At 40.8% G+C, this 21,572-nt stretch overlaps 1 protein-coding gene across 4 annotated transcripts in view; it reads right to left on the bottom strand.

The window, feature by feature from the left end:
* Positions 1-21,572, bottom strand: part of ZSWIM8 (zinc finger SWIM-type containing 8) — a 62,136-nt gene that overhangs the window by 13,848 nt on the left and 26,716 nt on the right. For all 4 annotated transcript variants that reach the window (XM_065639182.1, XM_065639184.1, XM_065639185.1 and 1 more), the window contains exons 4-14: positions 16,617-16,789; positions 14,696-14,803; positions 11,757-11,838; positions 10,378-10,498; positions 9,811-10,012; positions 8,813-8,988; positions 5,406-6,414; positions 4,039-4,170; positions 2,935-3,114; positions 1,453-1,636; positions 787-885 (exon numbers count right to left, since the gene is read on the bottom strand). In XM_065639182.1, coding sequence (XP_065495254.1) covers positions 787-885; positions 1,453-1,636; positions 2,935-3,114; positions 4,039-4,170; positions 5,406-6,414; positions 8,813-8,988; positions 9,811-10,012; positions 10,378-10,498; positions 11,757-11,838; positions 14,696-14,803; positions 16,617-16,789 — 2,466 coding nt within the window. The remainder of the gene's footprint in view (positions 1-786; positions 886-1,452; positions 1,637-2,934; positions 3,115-4,038; positions 4,171-5,405; positions 6,415-8,812; positions 8,989-9,810; positions 10,013-10,377; positions 10,499-11,756; positions 11,839-14,695; positions 14,804-16,616; positions 16,790-21,572) is intronic.

The following is a 21,572-nucleotide window of genomic DNA, read 5'->3' as shown; positions in this document are numbered from 1 at the left end:
TCTGTCACAGGCAAAAGATTTTTTTCCCTTATTTTTCTGTTAACTTCAGAAATACGTCATGAATAAACAGGAGCTGCTGTCTGTCCCCAGAATACTAAGCTTGCTACAACTGTCAGAATAACCAGAGGGAAAAGAGTCCGGGCAAGCCTACAACTCCATCTTGAAAGAAACTGCAGATGCTACAAGTCAGAATTCCCACACCATAAAGAACTCATCTTCCTCCTTTCAGAGATGAGGAAACAGAGGACAGGCCTTGTTTAATCTGTTCTATTCCTTTTTGCATACTGCTTTAAAACAGGCATACAGTATTGTCAACATAAAAGATATAATCACTGCTTTGTTGCTGAAGATGATTAATGAGGCAAGAATCCAATAATATGCTAAGATGCTGAATTATATGATAATGCTTGAGAGTACTTCTGTTAGTCTTTCATTATTGTTGTCTAATGTCCTCTGAAATGATTGCGTTTTGTTCTCTGAAACTGTCCATCTCCATTAAAATCCAAGCAATACATCTTCCGTGATAAAAGAGCACGAAGAAAGCTAAAACTCATGTTAGTAATTTAACATTCAGTTCCTGTCCCATATTCCCCTTCCATTTTTCACAGTTTTGCAAAGGCACCTCAGCCCTGGCATGCAGAATCCTTCTGTGTCTGGTTCTGACAAACTTTGCAAACACTTTCATTTCTGCACCAAACTGGAATGAACTACTAGCTCTCACCATCCAAAATAAGGCAAGATGAAGAATATGGATGAAGAAGTACTTTTCTTGTAAAAGATTCTTACCAAGAGCAGCAACAGCTGCCTCAAAACCAAGCTCTTCATCTCCAGGCATTTCATTATTCCAATTACGGCTTGGGGGTCTAGAGCCTGTTGGAGAAACCACTGAAAGAAGACAAGAGAATTAGTACTCAGCTTTCAAAACTAGGACCTAAAGGCAAAAGCAATTTCTGAGAGCTTTCTGAATTTGCAGAGCTTCCTGTGGTCCTACTCCTAGCCTTGTACCAGTTTCAAGACCACAGCACTGTCTTGGGTTTTTTTCCCCTTTCTCTCTCCAAACTCAGAAGACTTCAAACAAGGAAGGTATATTGCCAAGTCAGTCTTCTAATCCCAGGTTATGTTCTTTTTTAAATACTATATTTGTTATTAGCTTTGTCTGGATATATCCAGCATAAGAGTAGAAAAGTCAGTATTTTATAACTATTTTACAAACACACACAGAGTGCTGAAATGTGGTAAGTTCCCAGTTGTTTTCAAATGTAAACAGGAGAGACAATTCCATCGGGGCACAAAGTATCTCTAAAGCAACACAGAGGGAAGAGCAAACAACAGTGTGTGAACAATCAAGATTAGGTTGTTCTTATACAGCAGACAGTTTTTCTTTGAAAAACCCCTCAAGACCTGGAATCTCAGAACATGCCCTTCACACACTCGAGCCAATGCAGGCAGTACCTGGAGTGCACAGGACATCAAATATAAAGCTAGCCAACATCAGAGGCAGGACTGGACGGTAATCACATAACGTCCCTTCTCGCAGTTCTTCAGCTCTTCCTCGAATAGTGTTCATCTCATTAGTGCCCAAGGGAATCTTCTTCAGGAGGGCTACAATCTCAGACTCCTGATAGGCCAGCTTCACCTGGTAGTATCCACAAGGAAACAGAAGCAGCTCTCCTCAGCACAGGCCTGAGGGCAATGGACCATTTTTCTCTACACATATGCTAAAGTACAGCAATAGTTTTTATTGGATCATTAAATTATAGTAACCCTTAGCATGCTAGCCATCTTTACCATTCTCTTCACACTGAACACAGATTTTCAAATCTAATACAAGTCTTGCCTCACACTTATACACAATTCTTTTTTACTCTAATTATCACTCCTGAGCTGCGTACAGAAAAAAAAATATGCATCGGCTTTAATAAGAACATCAAGATAAGCATTTGACTGTATAAGTCAGCGGAAAAGGTGATTGCTCTTAATTGTAGGGAAAAAAAAAATGCTATGTTAAGTAATATTTGAGACAACAGGGACTGACTAGCAGAAGAATGGTCACAGGGTGGCGGCATGTGTGTCCCCAAGACGAAGACCATTACATTTCACTACTCTTGCCATTCCTGCATCCTCTCCATTCTAAACACGTGAAAGTGGTTGTTTTCTCCTAGGCAGCTGGTGATTGCCGATCTCACAATCTTCTAATCAGACCGTAAGTACAGATAATCAGCGTAACACGTGTAGTTGGTGGATACCTAACAACAACACACACCTCCAGGGACTGCACAATCCTGCAGTGAAAAGCAACGTGGCTACAAATCACACAGACAAGGTCTTAACTGGACACTCTTCTAAACAGGAAGCCAAATAGTAATCAAGCAGTATCCAAAATAATATGCCTGCACAGTGCACACATTCACTTGCCAAAGAATGAGGTATTAGCAAGAGCAACAATTTCCAAACATCTAACAATTGCACCAATTCACCCTAAGGAATAAGTTTCATATTATTTCACCAATGCAAATATGGACAATTACATTTACAAATGGCTTTATCTTCCCCAGATTAGCCAAGCAAACTGGAAACATATTTAAGACAAGAAGCTAACTGTTCTAACAGAAATAATATATTTATAAAAGATTTTGTAATCATTGAAATATTTTCAAGCCTTCATGTGAAATCAAAGGTCTGTTGGCACAAGAGGTCTGAGCTTCCTATCAATGAAAGTAGTGCCATATGAAATGATATTTCTAATAATTTTGCTGGTAGATCAATGTGTGCTAATGTGATGTGCACAAAAACCATTTAATCCCACTGCTATGTATTTTAAGGAAACACATAAAAACCTAACCAAACTTCAGGAGTTGAAATGGGAACCCTGAAATGGGAACCACACAAACAAAAGCATTGAAGTATCACAATGTTGTTTAAGATGTTTCTTACCTCCAGAGCCTTTGTAGAGGCTGGTGGTCTCTGCAGCTCCAGAGCAAACATTCCTATTCGGAAGGCCAGGTTGTGGTACTCCAGCCGCTCACTCAGCACAGTCAGCAGGAAAGCAGCTTTAGACAAGGTGTTGGTTGCCATCCACGTCTGTTTGCTGGTTGATACCTTGTTCTTTTTGCCCTGTTTGAAGAGGAATGTGTCACAAGACACTTTCCTAAACACCCTAAATGACTCTATGCTTGTCCTCCTACTCTTTGCAATAATCAGTAGATAGGAGAAAGAATAAAACACATTTAAATTTTATTCCCTTTGCTAAGGAATCACAAATCCCAGTGGTTACTGATGAACATCATTCCTTCCCCTATCTCACCCTGGCACAACACAATGGAAGAGGTGGCCTGTTGCTAAGACATATGTCCACTATTGGACTGATGCTGTGCATCCGATGTTGCATGCCTGTCGCTTCCAAGGGAACCCTTTCATACAACAAACACTGCTTAGTGCCACTACAAGTGTTTTTCCAGAAGTTCATTCTTATTTCTTTCCTCTCCAAGACTCTATTCTGAAACAGCAGAACTTCTAACATTTCAAGTGGTGCACATTATGAAATAGGAGACTAAGGTTTTCGAGAGAATCGCAAGAAACAGGCAGGTCACCTGCACAGAGCTGCACAAAAATCAAGACTTCTTGTGGTTGCTGTATAAACCCATCGCACCCAGTAGCGGGTATCTCTTAAACAAAACTTCCTTTGAAGTTGATGTTAAATAAAATAGAGTGTTTTGTTCAACCAGATTTAAAATAGATTCCTAAATAAGCTGCAGCTTTTAACAGAAAAAAAAACCCACTAAGCTTCTCTCTGAAACACAAGCAAAAGTGAAGAGGCTTTTAACTAAACTCAAGTTTCTGAAGACTCCAAGTCCTGCTTAATGGCCTCTTATTTACTTTCTCCCTTTTATTCATGCACAGCAATGACATCCAGAGAAGCATCATTGTGCGGCCTTAAATCACAGCTAATGAGAAATGCCTGGGAATGCTGTTGTATCCATGCCTTATATTCCTTCTAACTTACCCTCTAGCCCCAAACTAGACCAGCTCGCTCTCTACCTTAGTTGGTGGCTGCTCCACTTTTAGATCTGGTGGGTTGGCCAGTAGGTCCCTGGCCAGCTCAACAGTTAAGCGGCATGCTTCACTACCATATCCATGTGCGTACAAGGCCTCTGCACAGGCAAAGAGGATCTGCAAGAAAGAACAGATGGTCATATTCAAACCACACTCCTCCAGGCTGGAGCTAGCCTACTCAAACCACTTGTCTCAAAGACTCTGCAAACACAATTCACAATTAACTTCAGCAGCAAGTGTTCTCTGAGCCCTCCTTGCCTGGACCTCCACCACCATCCCTTCAAGTTCTCCCCTAAAAAGCCTTTTCTTCCATGATTTAGTCTCATCCTCCCTCCAAGTGCTACAAGAGATTAGCGAATTAACTCAAAAAGTCCCTAAAACCCAAACCAACTGACTGTAACTACTTCCATGCACCTCCATTTCAGCTGCTTGGTCATATAGGTGCAAGCTCTAAACTTATTTTATTACAGGAACGTGACACAGTCTATTTATGTTGCCTCTGGCTTTCCAGATTCATAGTGAGTTGCAGAAGTGAAAACCATCCAGCCGGCTTTAGACATTGTGGACCAAGAAAAGTAGCCAGTGTTCTATCTCTGCACTGACTCACGGGTAGTGGCAAAATCCCTGTTGGGGGCTGTTACAGCAATGGAACCAGAGCAACTGGCAGCGCAGAGGCAAACCCATCTGGGCTGCCCCATTGCAGCAAGATATTGCTGCCCAGCTCGGGAAGCTGGTTGTAAAAGTACGTCACATAGATGCCCACGCACCCAAGAGTCGGGCCACTGAAGAACATCAAAACAACCAGGAGGTGGATCAGGTTGCTAAGACTGGAGGGGCTCGGGTGGAACTGGACAGGCAACATAAGGGTGAGTTAGTTACAGGCCGGCGGGCCCATGATATCTCAGGCCATCAAGGAGGAGATGCAACATACAGATGGGCTCGTGGCTGAGGGGTGGACTTGGCCAATGGACACTATTGTACACGTTGCCCGTGAATGTGAAACATTTGAGGCAATCAAGCAAGCCAAGTGGTTAAAGCATCTCTGGTATGGACGACAATGGCTGAAATATAAATTTGGGGAAGCTCAGCAAATTGCTTCTATCACACTCCCACAAACCCACCAAGGAAAGAGCCATGTACTTAGAATAGTGGAAGTACCCATGAGTTTGGGGTTGCTTGTTGTTTGTTTTGTTGTGGTTTTTTTTCTTCATTCTCCTCTCGATCCCACTGAGAGTTGGGGGTGAGCAAGCAGCTGCGTGGCGCTCAGTTGCTGGCTGGGGTTAAACCATGACACTGTGATGCATGCAATACATAAAACTGTAAAACAGTGTTCTGAACTAGATTCAGCTCACCTCCATCCGGTTCTCCTGCTCCAGAGGCTTTATACCAGCAAATATATCTTGTTCATCTTCATTTCCTCCTTCAGCTTTGTCATCATCTTCCTTGGCTACCTCTTGTGGATTTAGATAGTATACCTGGTAATCGTCTTCCTCTTCTCCATCATCTCCTCCCCCCGCTGCACCATTCTCTCCCACTTCTTCTGCCTTCAGGCCCACACCACTGCTGTTCTCATCTGCTGAAGGCAGGTCGTCATCACCACTACCCATTTCCCCCACAGGATCCTTGGGCGATTTCTTGCCCATGGAACCGCTCCTGACACTGGGCTCCGGTCCCTCAGAGAAGTACACCCCACCATCCTCCTCAAAGGTATCCCTGTAGCTCCTGCTCAGTGGGCTTTCCGTAAAACTAAATGTGTTGCTGGCTTCTGCCCCCAGAGCCAAGCTGCTGTCATCCAGACTCATCTCTGCCAAGTCCGGCTCCAGAGAGCTGTCTTCACTGCTCATGCGGCGTTTCCCACTGTGTTTACTGGTCAAGCCTTTGCTCACTGGTAACTTTGCTTTGCCCACTGCAGTCTTATACACAGCTTTATCACCTTCCGCTGAAAGTCGTCTCAGAACCCTCTGTGGCGTTTCAGAGACAACTTTCCGCTTTCCAGTAAGTTCCTTCGGACGAACTGCAGGCTCCTGGGGGGAGGGACGCAGCCTGTCCCCAGGTTGCAGACATGGTCCCCCAGGCTCCTGTCCAGGGGTTCTACCAGCCTCAGAGGCAGTTTCTGCACATTGTAACCGGCAGCTCCTTTGCTGGATGGCCTTTACCCAACAGAAAGAGTTCTTCTTGTCAGTGCTGCTATATGTGATCCCAGGAATGGGATAAGCTTCCTCCCAGTTGAAGTAACAGGCTTCCACAGCTGGCTTGAAACCCTGGAAGAGCTTCTCCAGTGACTTCTTGTGCTGACCCCTCTTAACATTATCTATGACTTTCAGTTGCCACTGTCTGAGCTGTGAGCAAAGGTCCCTGCGCCTAAGAGAAGAAGTAAGAGGACAGGTTAGAAAGCAGACACAAAATGCACCTGTGACAAACTACCTCTTAACCTACAGAATGCCTCCTCCTTTTTGTCAGAAAAATCTGTTGAATTAAATGTACACAGCATTAGTGAGAAGACAAGCTGAAAAAAGGAAACAGGTACGTATAATAACAACCAAGTCCTAGACAAGCCTACAATACAGAAAGAAAATGTGAACAGTACCAACATGAAAGCACGATACAAACAGGGAGGTTTAAAAATGAAATACTGTCTGTCCTGTTTGCTTAACTGCCAATGAGGTATTAGTGATGTGAGCCTCAGCAATTCAAGACCAGCGAGTGCCATGGGGAACTACTCTTGGAACCTTTCATAAACAGCCTTGTGAACAACTCTGGTCAAGATGTTCACAAGTACAATCTAAACAGCCTAACCAGGGAAGCACAATACCAGACAGGACCACCTAATCTACCTCCCAGGCAAACACCCTTTTACCCTGATACGCCCATCTACAGCCCAACAATTTAACTTAGGCGTTAGCAGGCTGTCCTTGGGAGACTAAACCATTGGAAGCCATAGACACAGAACAAGCAAGACAAAATAATTGATGTTCATATATCTCTGAGAAAGAAATAAGCTGGTCAGTTTATAGACACTTAAATTACACAGCAGTTAGTCCCATGCCCCCTGTTACTATGGGAAGAACAAAGCCTTTCTGCATTTCGCAGCTCCAAATCTCACGTAGGGCCTAAACATATGAGGAAGATAATCTAAACGGATTAAACATTTGGGTGATCTAATTCAAGAAGAGGAAAACACATTTCTAGAAATTGCACCAAGTGTCTCAATTTACTGCCATGTTGCTTCTGCCACAGATTCCAGAGACCTGAGGTACAAGCCCAACACTTAAATCCTCTCAGATTTCCTATCAAAAGCAAAAGAACAAGAAAATAAAATCCAAACAGAATGACCCAGTTTAGGTGCAAAGGGTATCGGGACAAAAAGGACTAAACAAAATGGACCACTTCTATTTGAAATTAAAGAAATTAATTAAAGAAATTAATTAACAAGAAAGCAAACTAGTGGAGCTTAATCAAGGTGAGGAAAAAGAATGGGAAACTACTTAGGAAAGGTAACATAAGGATGAGAGCCTGCCATGAATTAGGAATGAGGTAGCAAGTTGCCTTATGATTCACTGCAAAGAATAGCAAGGACTGGTAGAAGAGGGAGCTTCTTGGTGACTATTAAAATGCCAAGAGAATAGGCAATCAAGCAGGAGCATTTCAATTATGCATGAGCTCAAGTAGGAGATCTGAGCAAATTTGAACTGTGCCAAATGACTCAAATGTGAACACACATAGCCCAACTTCATACTTTATCAAAAGCCAAAACCTTTTACCGGTTTTCCATGTGATCCAATTGATGTGCTTATTTTAAGCCTCATTCCCAGTTTCCTACAGTTTTTGATTTGTCTTGTCTCCTATATTTAACTACTTCATACTGTAAACTGTATAAGACAAGCTGCATCCATTTTAGTGTCCCTGATGTACCTTACATAGATAGGACATTTTATTAATGTTACACAACAATTCACAGAAAGCAAATCCTGTTAACATGTAATTGTGTTGAAAATACCATCATGTTTTCATTTGTTCTGAAAATTTTTCCTGGGCACTCATAGCACAAACTATTTGAGTACATTTTACATACCACAGTTTGTAGACTAGATGTACAAGACAAATTATTACAATGTCAAACACAGCATCTCAACACGAGCTGTCAGTACCTCCACTGCTATTTAACTAGTGCTAAATAAAGATGGCAGTGATTTACCAAGGCACAATATGGTTTAGAAATCTGCAGAAGCCTCATGATTTTTCCTCAGACAATTGAAAACCCTGACTGAAATTCACACACCAATGATACTGTTTACCAATACACTGCAGAGAATAAACTCCCCAAGAGCACAGAAAGTAAGAAATGGTTCATCTTGAAACAGACAACCGTGAGTGACTGGGCTAACCAGAAATCCATTAAACTGCTGAATAGTTAAATTTAGAAAGCATTTAAATTTATTGGTAGCCAGTGTTATAATTCAAATAAATGTCCTCCTCCGGGACGCTGAAATGCAGAATTACACTCATATGTAAAAGAGAACTCCAAGAAAACAAATTATTCGCACTACATGATGTTACTAAAAGTGAGCAGCAGGAGCAATTAAAGTTTAAAATAATTATAGTGCTCTTGAACCCTATATAGCATATGTCTGGAAGGACTAATGGTTGAACAGGTGATGAGGTAACAATACAAACACAAGACATCTACAGGAAGAAACTCTTGAGTGTGCTTCAGTGTCACAGAAATAAATGAGAGACTCGATCTGATTCTGGTGCTCACCTCTGCGGACTAATAGTCGGGTCAAGGACAGCCAGCCTCCAAAGAACCACCATCTCATCACACATACTTGCACAAGCATGAGCAGCTACTTCTGACTGGCCGTTGCTGCGTCCCGTGTGCCCGCTAGCGCTGCTGTGTGATGCAGATGTTCGCACACTGTACCACCAGCCGGTTATCTGCAGAACAAAATGTTCAGTGGAGCTGCGTTGTGGCCATCAACTCATCCCCTGCTCTCACTTAACCTCATAACCACAAGGAAATAGGATTTGTAGCTGGTACCATGTTTTCCTTTAACTCCAAAATAACTATGAGCATTAAAGCAGTATCGGCGTGTGAGAACTAAGGGTGTCTCAAACTTTCGTTAAAAGGCACATGCCCATAGAACAAAACACGGGCATGAGGTTCTCTTACTAGAGGCCTTCACACTTGGAGGAAAATAGTGAACAAATGTGATAAACTAAGAATTTATTTTACCCTGAAAAAAATAGATATGATAGAGCAATAAAGAAACTTGCACTCTATTTTATGTTACAGAGCAATGCCAGTGTCCTGAACTGTGAAAGGAAACCTTTTTCTTAATGTTAATTAAAAACAAATTTAAAAAAATATTACTCAAGGCCATCAAAAGATATCTTCTACAAAAATAACCAAAGAGTGTGAGATTCTACCACCCAATTATATCTTTAGTCTGTCAAAATGCTTAACTGGGCAGAAATCAAATCAAACGTGCTAAAAAAAAAAAAAAAAAAAAAAAGAGTTCAGACTCCATATATTCATGTTGAAAGAGTTGAGGTATTTTGGGAATATAGTGTTGCCAGGACATCACTGAATCAGCACAAGAGCAAACATAATATTAGTGTGGAAAAGCACATGCCCGTAATGCATACAGACTGTTACAAAAATTATTCAGCCTTTGATTGCACAGGTATGTGGCATCTGTCACTGGTTCAGCCTGGTTCCCCAGAACTTCCCCCCTCAGAGCAAAGAGATTTGAGTACCTGCTCGTAGTTGAGACACTGGTCAGTCAGAATCTCCAGCAAAGGGGCTGCATTGCTATCCCGTCTCTTAAACATCTCCCGCACAATGGAAAGCAGGTTCCAGATGCCCTCAGGCTCTCTTCCTCGCAGGGGACGCAGGAGACAGGCCCACTCAGCAGCAGCTGGTGGCTCCGTGGAAGAGAGATACATTGAATTCACATCACTAGGGATGTGAAAACAGAAGAGCACGGATGAGAAAAAAATGAAATCAAGTACAATCATACAAAATCCTGAGCATATTCTACATCCAGAAGCATATTTGCACCTTAAATAGGACAGACATGCATAAAGTAAAAGAGAGGATGTATAATGAGACCGAGTGCACCACACAAGGACGATATTGCGCAAATATAATGTACTCTACTGAAATAACATGAACAAGCTATGCAAAAATACACTCCAGAGTAGTAACCACAAAACTAAGCATCCTTCAGTCCATGGTATCACATAAGGTTACAGGCTATACAGTGAACAAGCTTACAGGTTATATGAATATCCCATTTTTCCCTTCAATGGGAAACAGCTTACCTGAAAACAACAGGAGAGGGGCCACAGAATTTATGAAGGGTTTTCTTTATGTTGTCACTCAGAGTAGATTCATCTAAGTACCACGTGCTTTGATCTGATGCAGAGGGCCCAGCAGTGGGATCTTGACAAAAAAACCACACATACACAGTCTTCAGGCTTTGAAGAAAGAGATTTTCCTCTGTGTGCCCAACCATAGGGATTATAGGGAGCACCCAGGCAGTGTGCTACCCAGTGTATTTCACCCATTGCAGAACTCACTCTTCAGAACTACCTCAAAATGCCATCATAATATTACCCTACCCACTGACAACACTAAACTGGGAGACACGGCTGGCACGCTGAATGGCAGCACTATTACTAGTGGGACCAGGAGTAACTCAAGGACTGTTCTAACAGAAACCTCAAGAAATTGACAAAAAATGTAAACTTCTGTAGCTGGGACAGAAAATCCCACACATCAGTACAGACTGAAAACCAAATGGCTAAGTAGCTGATAGGGTTTGGTGATTATGGTGGATGCCAAGCTGAACACAAACTGATGGCAAGTTGTCACTGAAAACACAAAACAAAACAAACCCTAACAAACCTGCAAACAGGGTTATATTAAGAAAAGCACAGCAGGCAGATTTAAGAAAATTACTTTATCTCCCTCTACCTGGCACTAGTAAACTGGAATATTGTACCCAGTTTTGGGTCCCCCAGATCAGGAATGATACTGTGAAATCAAGAGGATATAGTGGGGTGGGTATCAAGATAGCTGGGGGCACAGAGCACATGACCTGTGAGCTGAGATTGAGGAACATGGGCTAATTTCATCTAAAAAGGAGAGGGTGAGGGGTGCTCATTAACAGCCTACAACTACTTGGAATCGCAAACACAACACAGACAAACTCTTCTTGGTAGCAGAACATGATAAAAAAGGATATTTATATTGAAAGTTGGGGAAAAATTCTTGACCAAAAGGGTAACACAGCACTAAACCAGGAATACTCTGTAATGTTACTGGTAACCAAGACTTGGCTAAGCTAACCCGAGCCACAGCTAACCCACTCTAGTGCTGCAAACAGCCCTGTTCCAAGTAGGAGGTCTCCTCCAATCAGCATTTCCAAGAGTCTATAATTAATAACAACTTTAAAAGAAAAATCTTTTGTTAGAAAGATGCATTGCCTGCTGCTCCCTTCTTCTGCATATAGAGTCATCCAAGTGCCTATTGATGTGCCATATATGCATGCAAGCGCCTGTTCTTATCCCTTTTCCTTGACCTCCACCTGCAATCCCTGCTACGTGGTAACAGACGGGTTCAGAAACTCAAAGCAATGGAAATATATCCACTTCCTACCTGTGACAGACACTAATGAAATAAGATATATCGAGGTTACCTGGGGCTCCACACACTGTGTTGATGGCAGTAGACTGAGAAGATAACAGCTCATCCAGTAAGCGTTGAGCAGTTGGAAGAATCTGAAAGCATGAAACAAAACTTTCAATATACACAGTATTTCTTATTCTAATATACCCAGCCAAAAATCTGCCCAGATTTTCATGATTGAAGCACTCTCAATTTCAGAAGTATCAGAGACACACAGTCTTGTTTTCAGAAAGGACGACAGAGGGTGCTAAAGTTTAAACTATAGCAAACCAGCTGTTAGACTTTCCCCTCTCCTCCTTCAAAGCAAACCTATATCCAAGGCTTACTTCCTACATTCACACCCTAAGAAGTAAAGAAAAGCCTCCTAGGTTATTAGTTTCCTTCTCATCTCTTGAGGAATAGGAGCCCACAGAGAGTTATACTGCAGCTAACTTTGAGAGATACGGAAGTGACTGCAGTCAAGGTCACCATTTTCCTGCACTTCGAATGTTCTTGATGTCTTGTTCCTAAATTATTTCTCTAAAACTCAAGCTAATGGGAACAGAGAAGCAAACTATAAATTACACCTATACATAACTTTTGGGGCAGACTTTAGTCTATTTACTATCCTGATAGCAAAGATACCAGATATAGATATAGATATAGATATAGATAGATAGATAGATAGATAGATAGATAGATAGATAGATATAAACTCAGACTCAATAGCAAACTGATGCAACTTCAGCACTCAACTAATGCAGTCATAGCTTCTGGACAGTTTGGAGCACAAGCAGAGAAGGCTCACACCTGCCTGCAAAATCCCAAGTACGTATACCCTTAATGTGCTCTTTTTGAAAGAAAAATGCATAGTAGAAAGTGTTTTTTCCCAAACTAAGTCTGGGGTGAAACTGTAGATCCATTTATCCTTTAGCACACATGCTTACAACGGGTTAGGCAGATAGTTAGGATTTAAATTACTTGCAACAGAAGATCTGATATCCCCCCACCTCTCTCAGCACAACAGCTGAGGTCACACTTACTGTAAAGCAAAGCACGTTCAGTACACCTATATTTGCAAATAATACGGACCCATTTCAAACAGATGGAAGAAAAACAATGCTTCAGAAGGATATTTTGCATTTAAGTCACCTGAAGAAACAAACTCAGCATTAAGCTATTCTTGTACCTTCTTCCACTACTACATATTTTAAATCACCACAAAGCAGAAAAGTCACGGGTCTAGGCAATGTCATGCCTTAAGGATGAAGTACCAGGGACCTGCAGCAACTCTCCTTCAGGCATTTTTGCCAAGATATTCATATTTAATTGGAATAAGAGTCCTGGCTTCATGACGGGAAATAGCTCTTGGGAGAAGAACTGGGTAACAAATTCAAGCTGCTCAGAATCACTGACATTTTCATAGATACAGAAAACTTTCCACAGAGATTTTGAAAAACATCTTATCTAGCTGCATTCCTACAGACCGCCATCCCTTTACACTGGAAAGTAATTCAGCTTTATATTACTGTCCCATCATGCAGTTCACAAGCTGGAAATAAGGATGAAATAGAATCATCTGTACGGCCTACTCTAATTCTATATCATGTAGTCAAAAAATGTAGTCCCAAGGTATCCGAGTATTTATCTGCTCTCAGAAATCTTGAAGACTGGGAATGATCCTGTTGGAAGAGTTTGGAGCACGCCTTGCCTTTTCCAAGGGAATTAAACTACATAGGTTAAGATGCATCTGCCAATAAAACCCCAACTTTTCTGTTAGGCAGCATCCATCAGATTATATGGCAAAATAGTAATAATGAAATTAAATAATCCAGATGATCCTGGGTGCACAGCTGGTACACATGACTGTAGGAAAAATAAACGCTGCAAAAAGGAGAAAAGAAAGAATATTGAAAGCAAACAAATCACGTGCCATTCAGGAAACAATTACCGCTACTACGAGCGTTCCAAAACCCTCCTTTATTAAGCACCAGACTATAGGACATAAAGCTCCGAGTCCTTAAGGAGAGAAAAAAAGCTTTGTCTGTTATTTAATGCAGCAAGAAGCGCGCACCATTGGTGCTGAACTCTCAGCAACAAATAAGCAGTATTTTTATATCACTTTCATATTATATGATTCCTGTATTTCCTCTCATAAGAAGATTAGTATTTCAGTAGGAAATTTAGAGGATGTTTTAGCAACAGAACATCTTTGTGTCCCAAGCACACCACCATAATTTGAATTTCAGGCACATGCTGACAGTCATCTAACTCCTACTGAAGACATTATGCACACACTACTGAAACGTAACAGATACCCATGCAGGTCAGTTTTTCTCAACCTGCTTTGGCCGAACCAGCACAAAAAAGTTGCCAAGCCCTATATTTTTAAAGTAAAAATTTTTAAAGTATTTTATATCAGATGATATAAATTACCTGACCTTGAACAACATAGATATTTAAGGAATAAGAGAGCAGATTTTGCCTTTGACTAACAAAATCTCAAGTCTATTACTTTCCATAACCCAAATGATTTTTATGAGTCACCGAGAAGCTACACTGGGAGAAGTCAAAGGGTCACCAACCGGGTGTATTAGAAAGTGCCCACCTAAGGCATATACCACACATTACCTGGGTAATCTTCTCCACTTAGCTACCCGAACACACTGAAAAGCAACCAGATTTGTTCTGACCTAAGTTTTTCAGCACCATGCATTTATTTTATTGCATTTGATCTTCCACAAGCTGCGTGCATATTCATGCTAATATTTTAAGACATTTCTTTTACTTGGCAATAGACAATTGCCAAATAATAGCGCGGCAAACCTGAAAAGGGCAAGAACTGAAGCCTTCCCAGCATCTCACCGTCAAATAGCATAATCTTACAACAAAAGACCTCACATAAACTGACCCAGGATAAAGATAACTGAATTTAACAAAAAGTTACTCTTATTGATTGCCCCCATTTACCTGTTGTGGAAGTTCACTGATTAGGTACTGAGCAAATTTTTGCAATTGGTCTCTTTGCAGCCGAGACAAGGACTCAGAAACAGGTGCTCGTAAGCATACTGCAGATGCCTGAAGGGAAAAAAAAAAAAAAAAAGAAAAAAAAAATATATAAACCCACATTAACAGGTCAGAATTAATGAAGCTATGTCCACTGAATGGATGAAGTGTCATGAACAGTAGCTATGCTGATGCATATCATGCGTGGTCTTGATGGGCAATTTTTTTTTATTATAATTATGTGGGTTGTTGCAAATAAGATGCAAATAAGCTGCCTAGGCTTTATAAAAACTGTTTTTAAGAGTTTCTTTTCAAGGAAACTGCTTTAACAGCTGTGCTTAAGATCTGTTGTTGCTAGCAATTGCACAAATACTGGCAGGGATTTCACAAACAAACCTCTAAAATAGGACATTATTCTTTAAGCTTCTGGCAAACCGATCAGCTCTGTGGGGGGCTGTTTCACAGAATCACAACCACCTCATTTATCTCATTAGAGGGTTTTTTGGAGTTTGTTGTTTTGTTTTTTTCAATCTAAAAATCAGTCTCTTTCCACATTTCAGAACAACTGAGATGATTAAAAAACACCACACACTATTTTCTCAACCTTTTTCAGCCTACAGAATAAAAAATGCCTATGTGGCACCTATCTAAAATTTAACCTGGAAACAGGCAAGAGCAGTTTGATAATAAAGATGCTTCTAATATTTATCTGTCTACACAAGGCAAGGTATATTGCTCTATAAGTTGCTAGTGTCAGCAGCCAGTATATACAAACATGAAAATCCTTTCACTATCATTTTTCAGGCAGAAGAAACAATTGGAGGGAAAATAATTATTTTTATCTTACACAGGGTCCAAACTTTCCAAGTGTAAATAATACAAATGAAAATTTGTTTCCTATCCTCGCTCTCCATAACAGCCTTTTAAAACTGGAACTAATAATTCAAAGCTGAACCCATTATTTTTTGCCAAGTCTCTGTCCTACGCACAGAAAGTATAGCGATATTCCAAAGACTTCACAAGAGTATCAATTTAAGCCTATTACAATTGTCCATTGTGAAATATTAACCAGCTTCATCAGGTTATTAGCACTTATTTAAGAATCTGGAGTTGATTATAAGCATATTAGCTACAAAATGTTCAGTGACAGCAGAAAATCTGTTCCTTTCAACCATCCAAGCTTAATTCTTCTTCAAGATGTATTTCTCAGCTTCCCAAAGACTGAGGAAATTAATCTGTACGCAAGACTGAACCCTCAACTTGTGTATTTCATGTTGACTCTATGCATTTTCACCTGGAGTTCACTGGGATAGGAAACACCTACTTTTCACTCTATACAAAGCCATGCAGAATACAAGCAGTCAAATAAAAGCATAAAATCGGCTGACTGTTCAAAATCTACAAGTCAAAATGACACTTATCTGCCTCAGTACATGTTAAAATGAACTGGTGAACATAAAGGCCAACAGTGATCAAAATTACTTTCCTTTGGCACTCTGAATGATCAAACAACCAAAAGAAAAAGCTTTCAAATCCCATATTTAGAAAGGCTTTTATTAAAAGACTAACTGTTGGTGACCTTCCACTCCTTGCAGAACTGAAGAAAGAATAATTCCAGTATTTAAATGAGAAACAGGAAGGGGCCAAAAAGGACCCTGTGTCCACCCTGAGCAATCTGCACATTATCAAAGGACATTCTGCAGTTTAGAGCCTCAGACAATTCACTCTGCAGACTGCAACTGCGAGCGCATATTTGCACAATCTGTGACCAAAAGGAGTGCCAACAGCAATTTCCCTAAGGAGAGTGCACGTTGCATAAAACTGCCATGAGGAGAGGCTCAGAGAAGACGCCCAGGGGAGAGCAGAAGCGTATTTAAAGGCCTACGTTGTGTATCCGGAAGAGGCAGAGCGCCACGACGTGAGCACACCACTTGGCCCCAGCTCCGCAGGTGCAGCTGCACGACGTGATCCTGCAGCGATCAAACATCACTGCCACGTTGTACGCACCTTTGGGTGGCACCATCTGTGGGGGTACCACAGTGGCGCTCAGATGGAAACCTGTAAAAATTCAAAAGTCCAGAGTTACTCTTCTAGTGCTTGGGAGACAGATTCGGCTAGCACGGAGATTTAGGTATGTGCCATTTAAACAGCAAAACAACATGTCTAGCAACAACATCCATCTCGGGATGGACATGGAGCTACAGTCTCCAGCACTTGTTTCTTCCCAATCAGCTACGGTAGAATATTAGCATAACATGTTATAAGAGGTTCAAAAATACAAATCTTTTGATACATTAATTTATTTATATATTTATATCTATTAATATTTTACAAAGAAAAGCAGAACTAGATAAAGCCATCACTGAAAAGTGTGGGGTTTTCATCACAGGGTCAAAGCTATGATATACATATTTTAGACGTGATTTCTATGTTAATTAACTCTGGCAACAGTGCAGAACTGGCTAGGTGACTTCTTCCAAATTATTTCTGTCAGCTTCCACAATTTTACAGTGAACTAAAGACGGCAGCACTTACACCTGAACACTTACTTTCACTTTGTGGCTTCAGAAGCTACCCATTTCTCATAAATTATGTACCTCCCTGCAATTTCGTGAATATCTCGTTTTTACAAAACACGTACTTGGAAAACAACAACAAAAAAGTCCTCTTTCTTAGATTAAATCAACAGAAAAGGGAAATTTCAGCAATAACACTTGAATGAATCCAGATCCATTAATCTGTAATCAAACAAATAAATTATGAATCTCATCTCAGGCAGGATTACAATGAACTTTAATGAGGCTTAACTTCATGTAAGCTCATGTACAATGCATACCAGTTGTACTCATAGTGCAGATAAGGGTTGTCCAGAGGCACACAGATTAGAAGCAGGCCATCAGGAGCATGAATCTTCTACTTGTCTTGAAGGTCCCTATCACCAGTTAACAATCCTCTACAGCAACGAGTATCAGCCTCAGAGCCTTTCTGTTAGTCTCAAATTCAGTTTTAATGAAGCACAGAAAGCACCAAGGGTATCAAAGCCATAACCAAATTTCGGTCCAACAATCTACCATAAGTCAGAAAATACGGCTTGGAACAGATGATTGAAATAGTTTCTCCACCATCAGCACAGGAAAGTACATTATAAATCCACACTACTAAGTTTTTATTATGACATTGTGAGATTATAATAATGATGGTGTTCAGGAGTGCACGTGACTTACTAAATCCCATTTAAAACAATGTGCACTAATTCTTCTTCAAAACATAATCCCTGTGCCAATATAAACTTGCTCTTACCTTGCTTAACCTTTCTATTTCTCCTATTCACCCGAATTCAAATCCTCTTCCTGACGTGGGTGATTATTTTGATTAGTACACATAATGCCACCCAAATTCTTCAACTATTTTAGCAATTGGAACAGAATCAAAACAAAAGAAGGCATTCACCACAAAATTACTGCAATGCTTATTACTAGCTACAGTTCTAATTTATGTTCCACACTTGGATAATACAACCCAAACAGTTCAGCTAGTCCTTCTGTTACACTAGAAGGATCTCAGACTAATGCCAAAATGCCCTAATTTTCACAAAAGCAAATTAAACGTTTCACAAATTGGAATTGTGGCAATTCTGTTTGACTGAGAAAAAGAAGCATTCAAAAGGTGTTAGAGAAGAATGGGTCACAGCTACACTCTTACCAAGGTCCTACTGTGAAATTTTTATTTATATATGAAAGAGTTATCTGATTAAATGCAAAGAGGGAAGAAGAGTTAGAAAAAGAGACAAAGAAAATTTAAGGGCTTCAGCATGACATCACAAGCGTCAACCCAAACTGTAGCTTGACGAAGATGCCTGCCACTGCTAATTCAAGCAGCTCTGCCCAATTATTTTACACCAACAGTCTTGCTGTAGTGAACCACTGTTCATGGGATGGCACAGGAAACCACACCAGGAAAAAAATGGATTAAATTAATGGTTACTTTTACTGGAAAAACATCTCAATTTGGTTCAACGCACAGCTTACAAAAGTCTGAGCCTGCAGGGACTGAAAAGGTGACTATGAGGGGGACTATTCTGGGGTGCTTAGCCCAACACTACTGTTTAAGGAAACGGTCATCAAATTGTACTTCTTTACAGTCAAAGTGCAACTATGTGCAAACCACAGCTCTTACCCTCTTGCTTAAATGTGAAGACAAGAATCACATCTACTGCACACCTGAGTGACCTGGCCACCTCATGGAGACCACAAGAATGTTCTTCCCTCCCACCCACTCCCTGCTCCCACTACCTGATAACAGCTTATCTATTCCATGCATAACAATACATTATAAAAACATGTCTGCATGCACCGGCAGCATTCATTCTGCAATTGCACGTAGCCCATCAGAAAAAAAAAGAAACAAAACCAATGTCTATACCCTATTCTTGTGTTGTGGTCTAACCCGAGCTAGTAATAAAACTACGATAGCCGCTCGCTCACCCTCTCCCCCACTCTCCCCAACAGGGAAGAGAATCAAAAGGGAACGGAAAAACTTGGACTGAGATAAACACAGTTTAATAAAATAACAAAATACTAATACACTACTAGTAAATATATATATAAAATAGAAAGAAAAGATACTCAAGGCAATTCCTCATGAACCCCATCCACAACTGAGCAGTCAGTCCCAGCAAGCAGCACCTGGTCCCCAATAGCGAAAAAAGAGGAAAAAGGCAGAAAGGCTCAGAGGCCTCTGCAAAACAGCAAAAGCCAGACTAAACGTCCTGCACCAAAGACTCCCCTGGCTCCGACAAAAAGAGCAAAGAGAAGAAAAACAACACACGCAAGAGAAAGCGTCCAAGAAGCCAGAGAGATAGCGGAAGAGAGCAACTCCTTCAATATGGAGCATGACACCAATGGGATGGAATAGTCTTATTGATCAGTCTGGCTGTCAGTCAAGCTCTGCCCCATTTCTGCCCCCCTTCCTCACTGCCTCACACCTGTAAGCAGGGCACTCAGAATGTCCTTGGCTTTCAGACCAGAGCAATTAAAAACATTAGCGCTGTGCTGGGGTGTTATCTGCTTGTTCTCAAAGTCCAAATTACAAGCATGCTAGCTATGAAAAAGAAAGGTTTCTAAATTAACCCATTTTCAGTCAAACCAGCACATCTTGGAAAACTCCACTCCCAGGAGACCTCGAGAATGAGCTGCAGGCCAGAGGAATTGCTCTGCCAGGAGTCTAACCCCCTTGGCTACCATTCTTCTCAAACGCACTGTGGGCGCAGAGCAAGCTTTGTGCTTCTGTGAAAGCACTTAGGTTTGCTACACAGAAACTGCATCTTACGCTGCTTATGAGTACCAGATTTACTACTCAAGCAGAGAACGAGTATGTCCAGCAGCCAGTGCCAACGCTTCAGAGGATGTGTCAGGTACACCAGACTCGCTATGCAGGAGTGACGTACAGCACTCACGAAGGAGGTTTTATCATGTAGTAAAGAACGGCTAGCAACACACTGCCCTCTCTGATACTCAGTTAAGACATGTGGTCTGATCAAGTGTAAAAGCTGGAAATAATCAACCGCTGCCTAGAATAGGTCCCACAAAATAGAGATGGCTTCTTTTTTAGTCCATATCCTACACTTCTCACTGCTCTGCCACTGAAACCAAATATTTTCTGAAAAGTATCCAAAAGTAATGTATGCTTCCTGCTGGTTAAAATCCAGTTTGCAGAATGTTAGGATAGCTATGTCAATGTCTTTTGCATTTAATATTTATTTTATCATGAAAACCATTTCTTGTGAAATTGCAGGTCTATTTATCCATTTTTCTGAAGTCCCACTAGTCCTCATGATTTCAGGTGGAAATGCACAAATACCCAAATCAACTCAGTAAGCAAATGGAATGAAAAGATTTAAGTGACCTGTAGGTTAATAACACCCTGCTAAGAATACTTCTTGCAGTACAGGTTCCAAGCTTTCTTCATTGATATTTGGTAGTTCTGATGCCCCTATAACAATGACAGTAAACACACCTCTGCACAGAATTTAAGAGCTTTTTCTCTGCTTTCTCAGGACTAACAAAAATGGGAAAACGAGAGCTGAACAAAAGCTTTCAGACAAGAAGTAAAGCAAGGCAATTTTGCACATTAGTTTGACTTACACCAAGACAGAAGAATCTCTAGAGTGGAGACATAGAGACAATATTCAAGGAGATGCAAAGTTAGAATCCAGACTGAACCTGCTGCTGCCTTTCTCATTAGTTAAAACAAATTAAGACTATGATAGAAAAAAAAGCCCCTGAAATCAGCAACTACTACCTGCCATTTGAGAACTTCAATAATGTCTTCAGTGCAAGGAAGTGAGTATATGACTACTACAAAGGGAATGTGTAGAAGGTCTACAAAAGCCAATTCTTTGTGTATATACAGTACGACACTGTAAAAAACTGGATTTTTGGAATGTGGTGAAGAGGTGCTATTATGCAGAAATTACAGGTATGGATTTTCATGTGGACAGCACATCTAAGATTACTCATTTATGTTTTAAAAAAATTAACCTCATACTGCAAAGGGAAATGGGTCAAAAAGAGCACAAAGCACATTCCAAGCTTTGTCCTATTGATCACAAAACCACAATGCACTGTCCAATCCCCCTCCAAATCAAATCCCCCTCTCAAGGGCTGCTTCATTTCCTGGGTTTCTTTTCCCATTTGTCAGTACATGAAACTCAAAACTGCAACCACACACCTTAAAAATCATTTGGAGCAGATAACTGAAATTATATCCACCCCACCCGTACTCCCCAGCTTTTGGGCTGCTACTCATGGAAAAAATTTTTAAAAAAAAGAAATCCCTCTAT

Source organism: Caloenas nicobarica, chromosome 7 (assembly GCF_036013445.1).
Source record: "Caloenas nicobarica isolate bCalNic1 chromosome 7, bCalNic1.hap1, whole genome shotgun sequence".
Lineage (NCBI taxonomy): Eukaryota > Metazoa > Chordata > Aves > Columbiformes > Columbidae > Caloenas > Caloenas nicobarica.
This window is presented reverse-complemented; position numbering and strand designations above follow the sequence as displayed.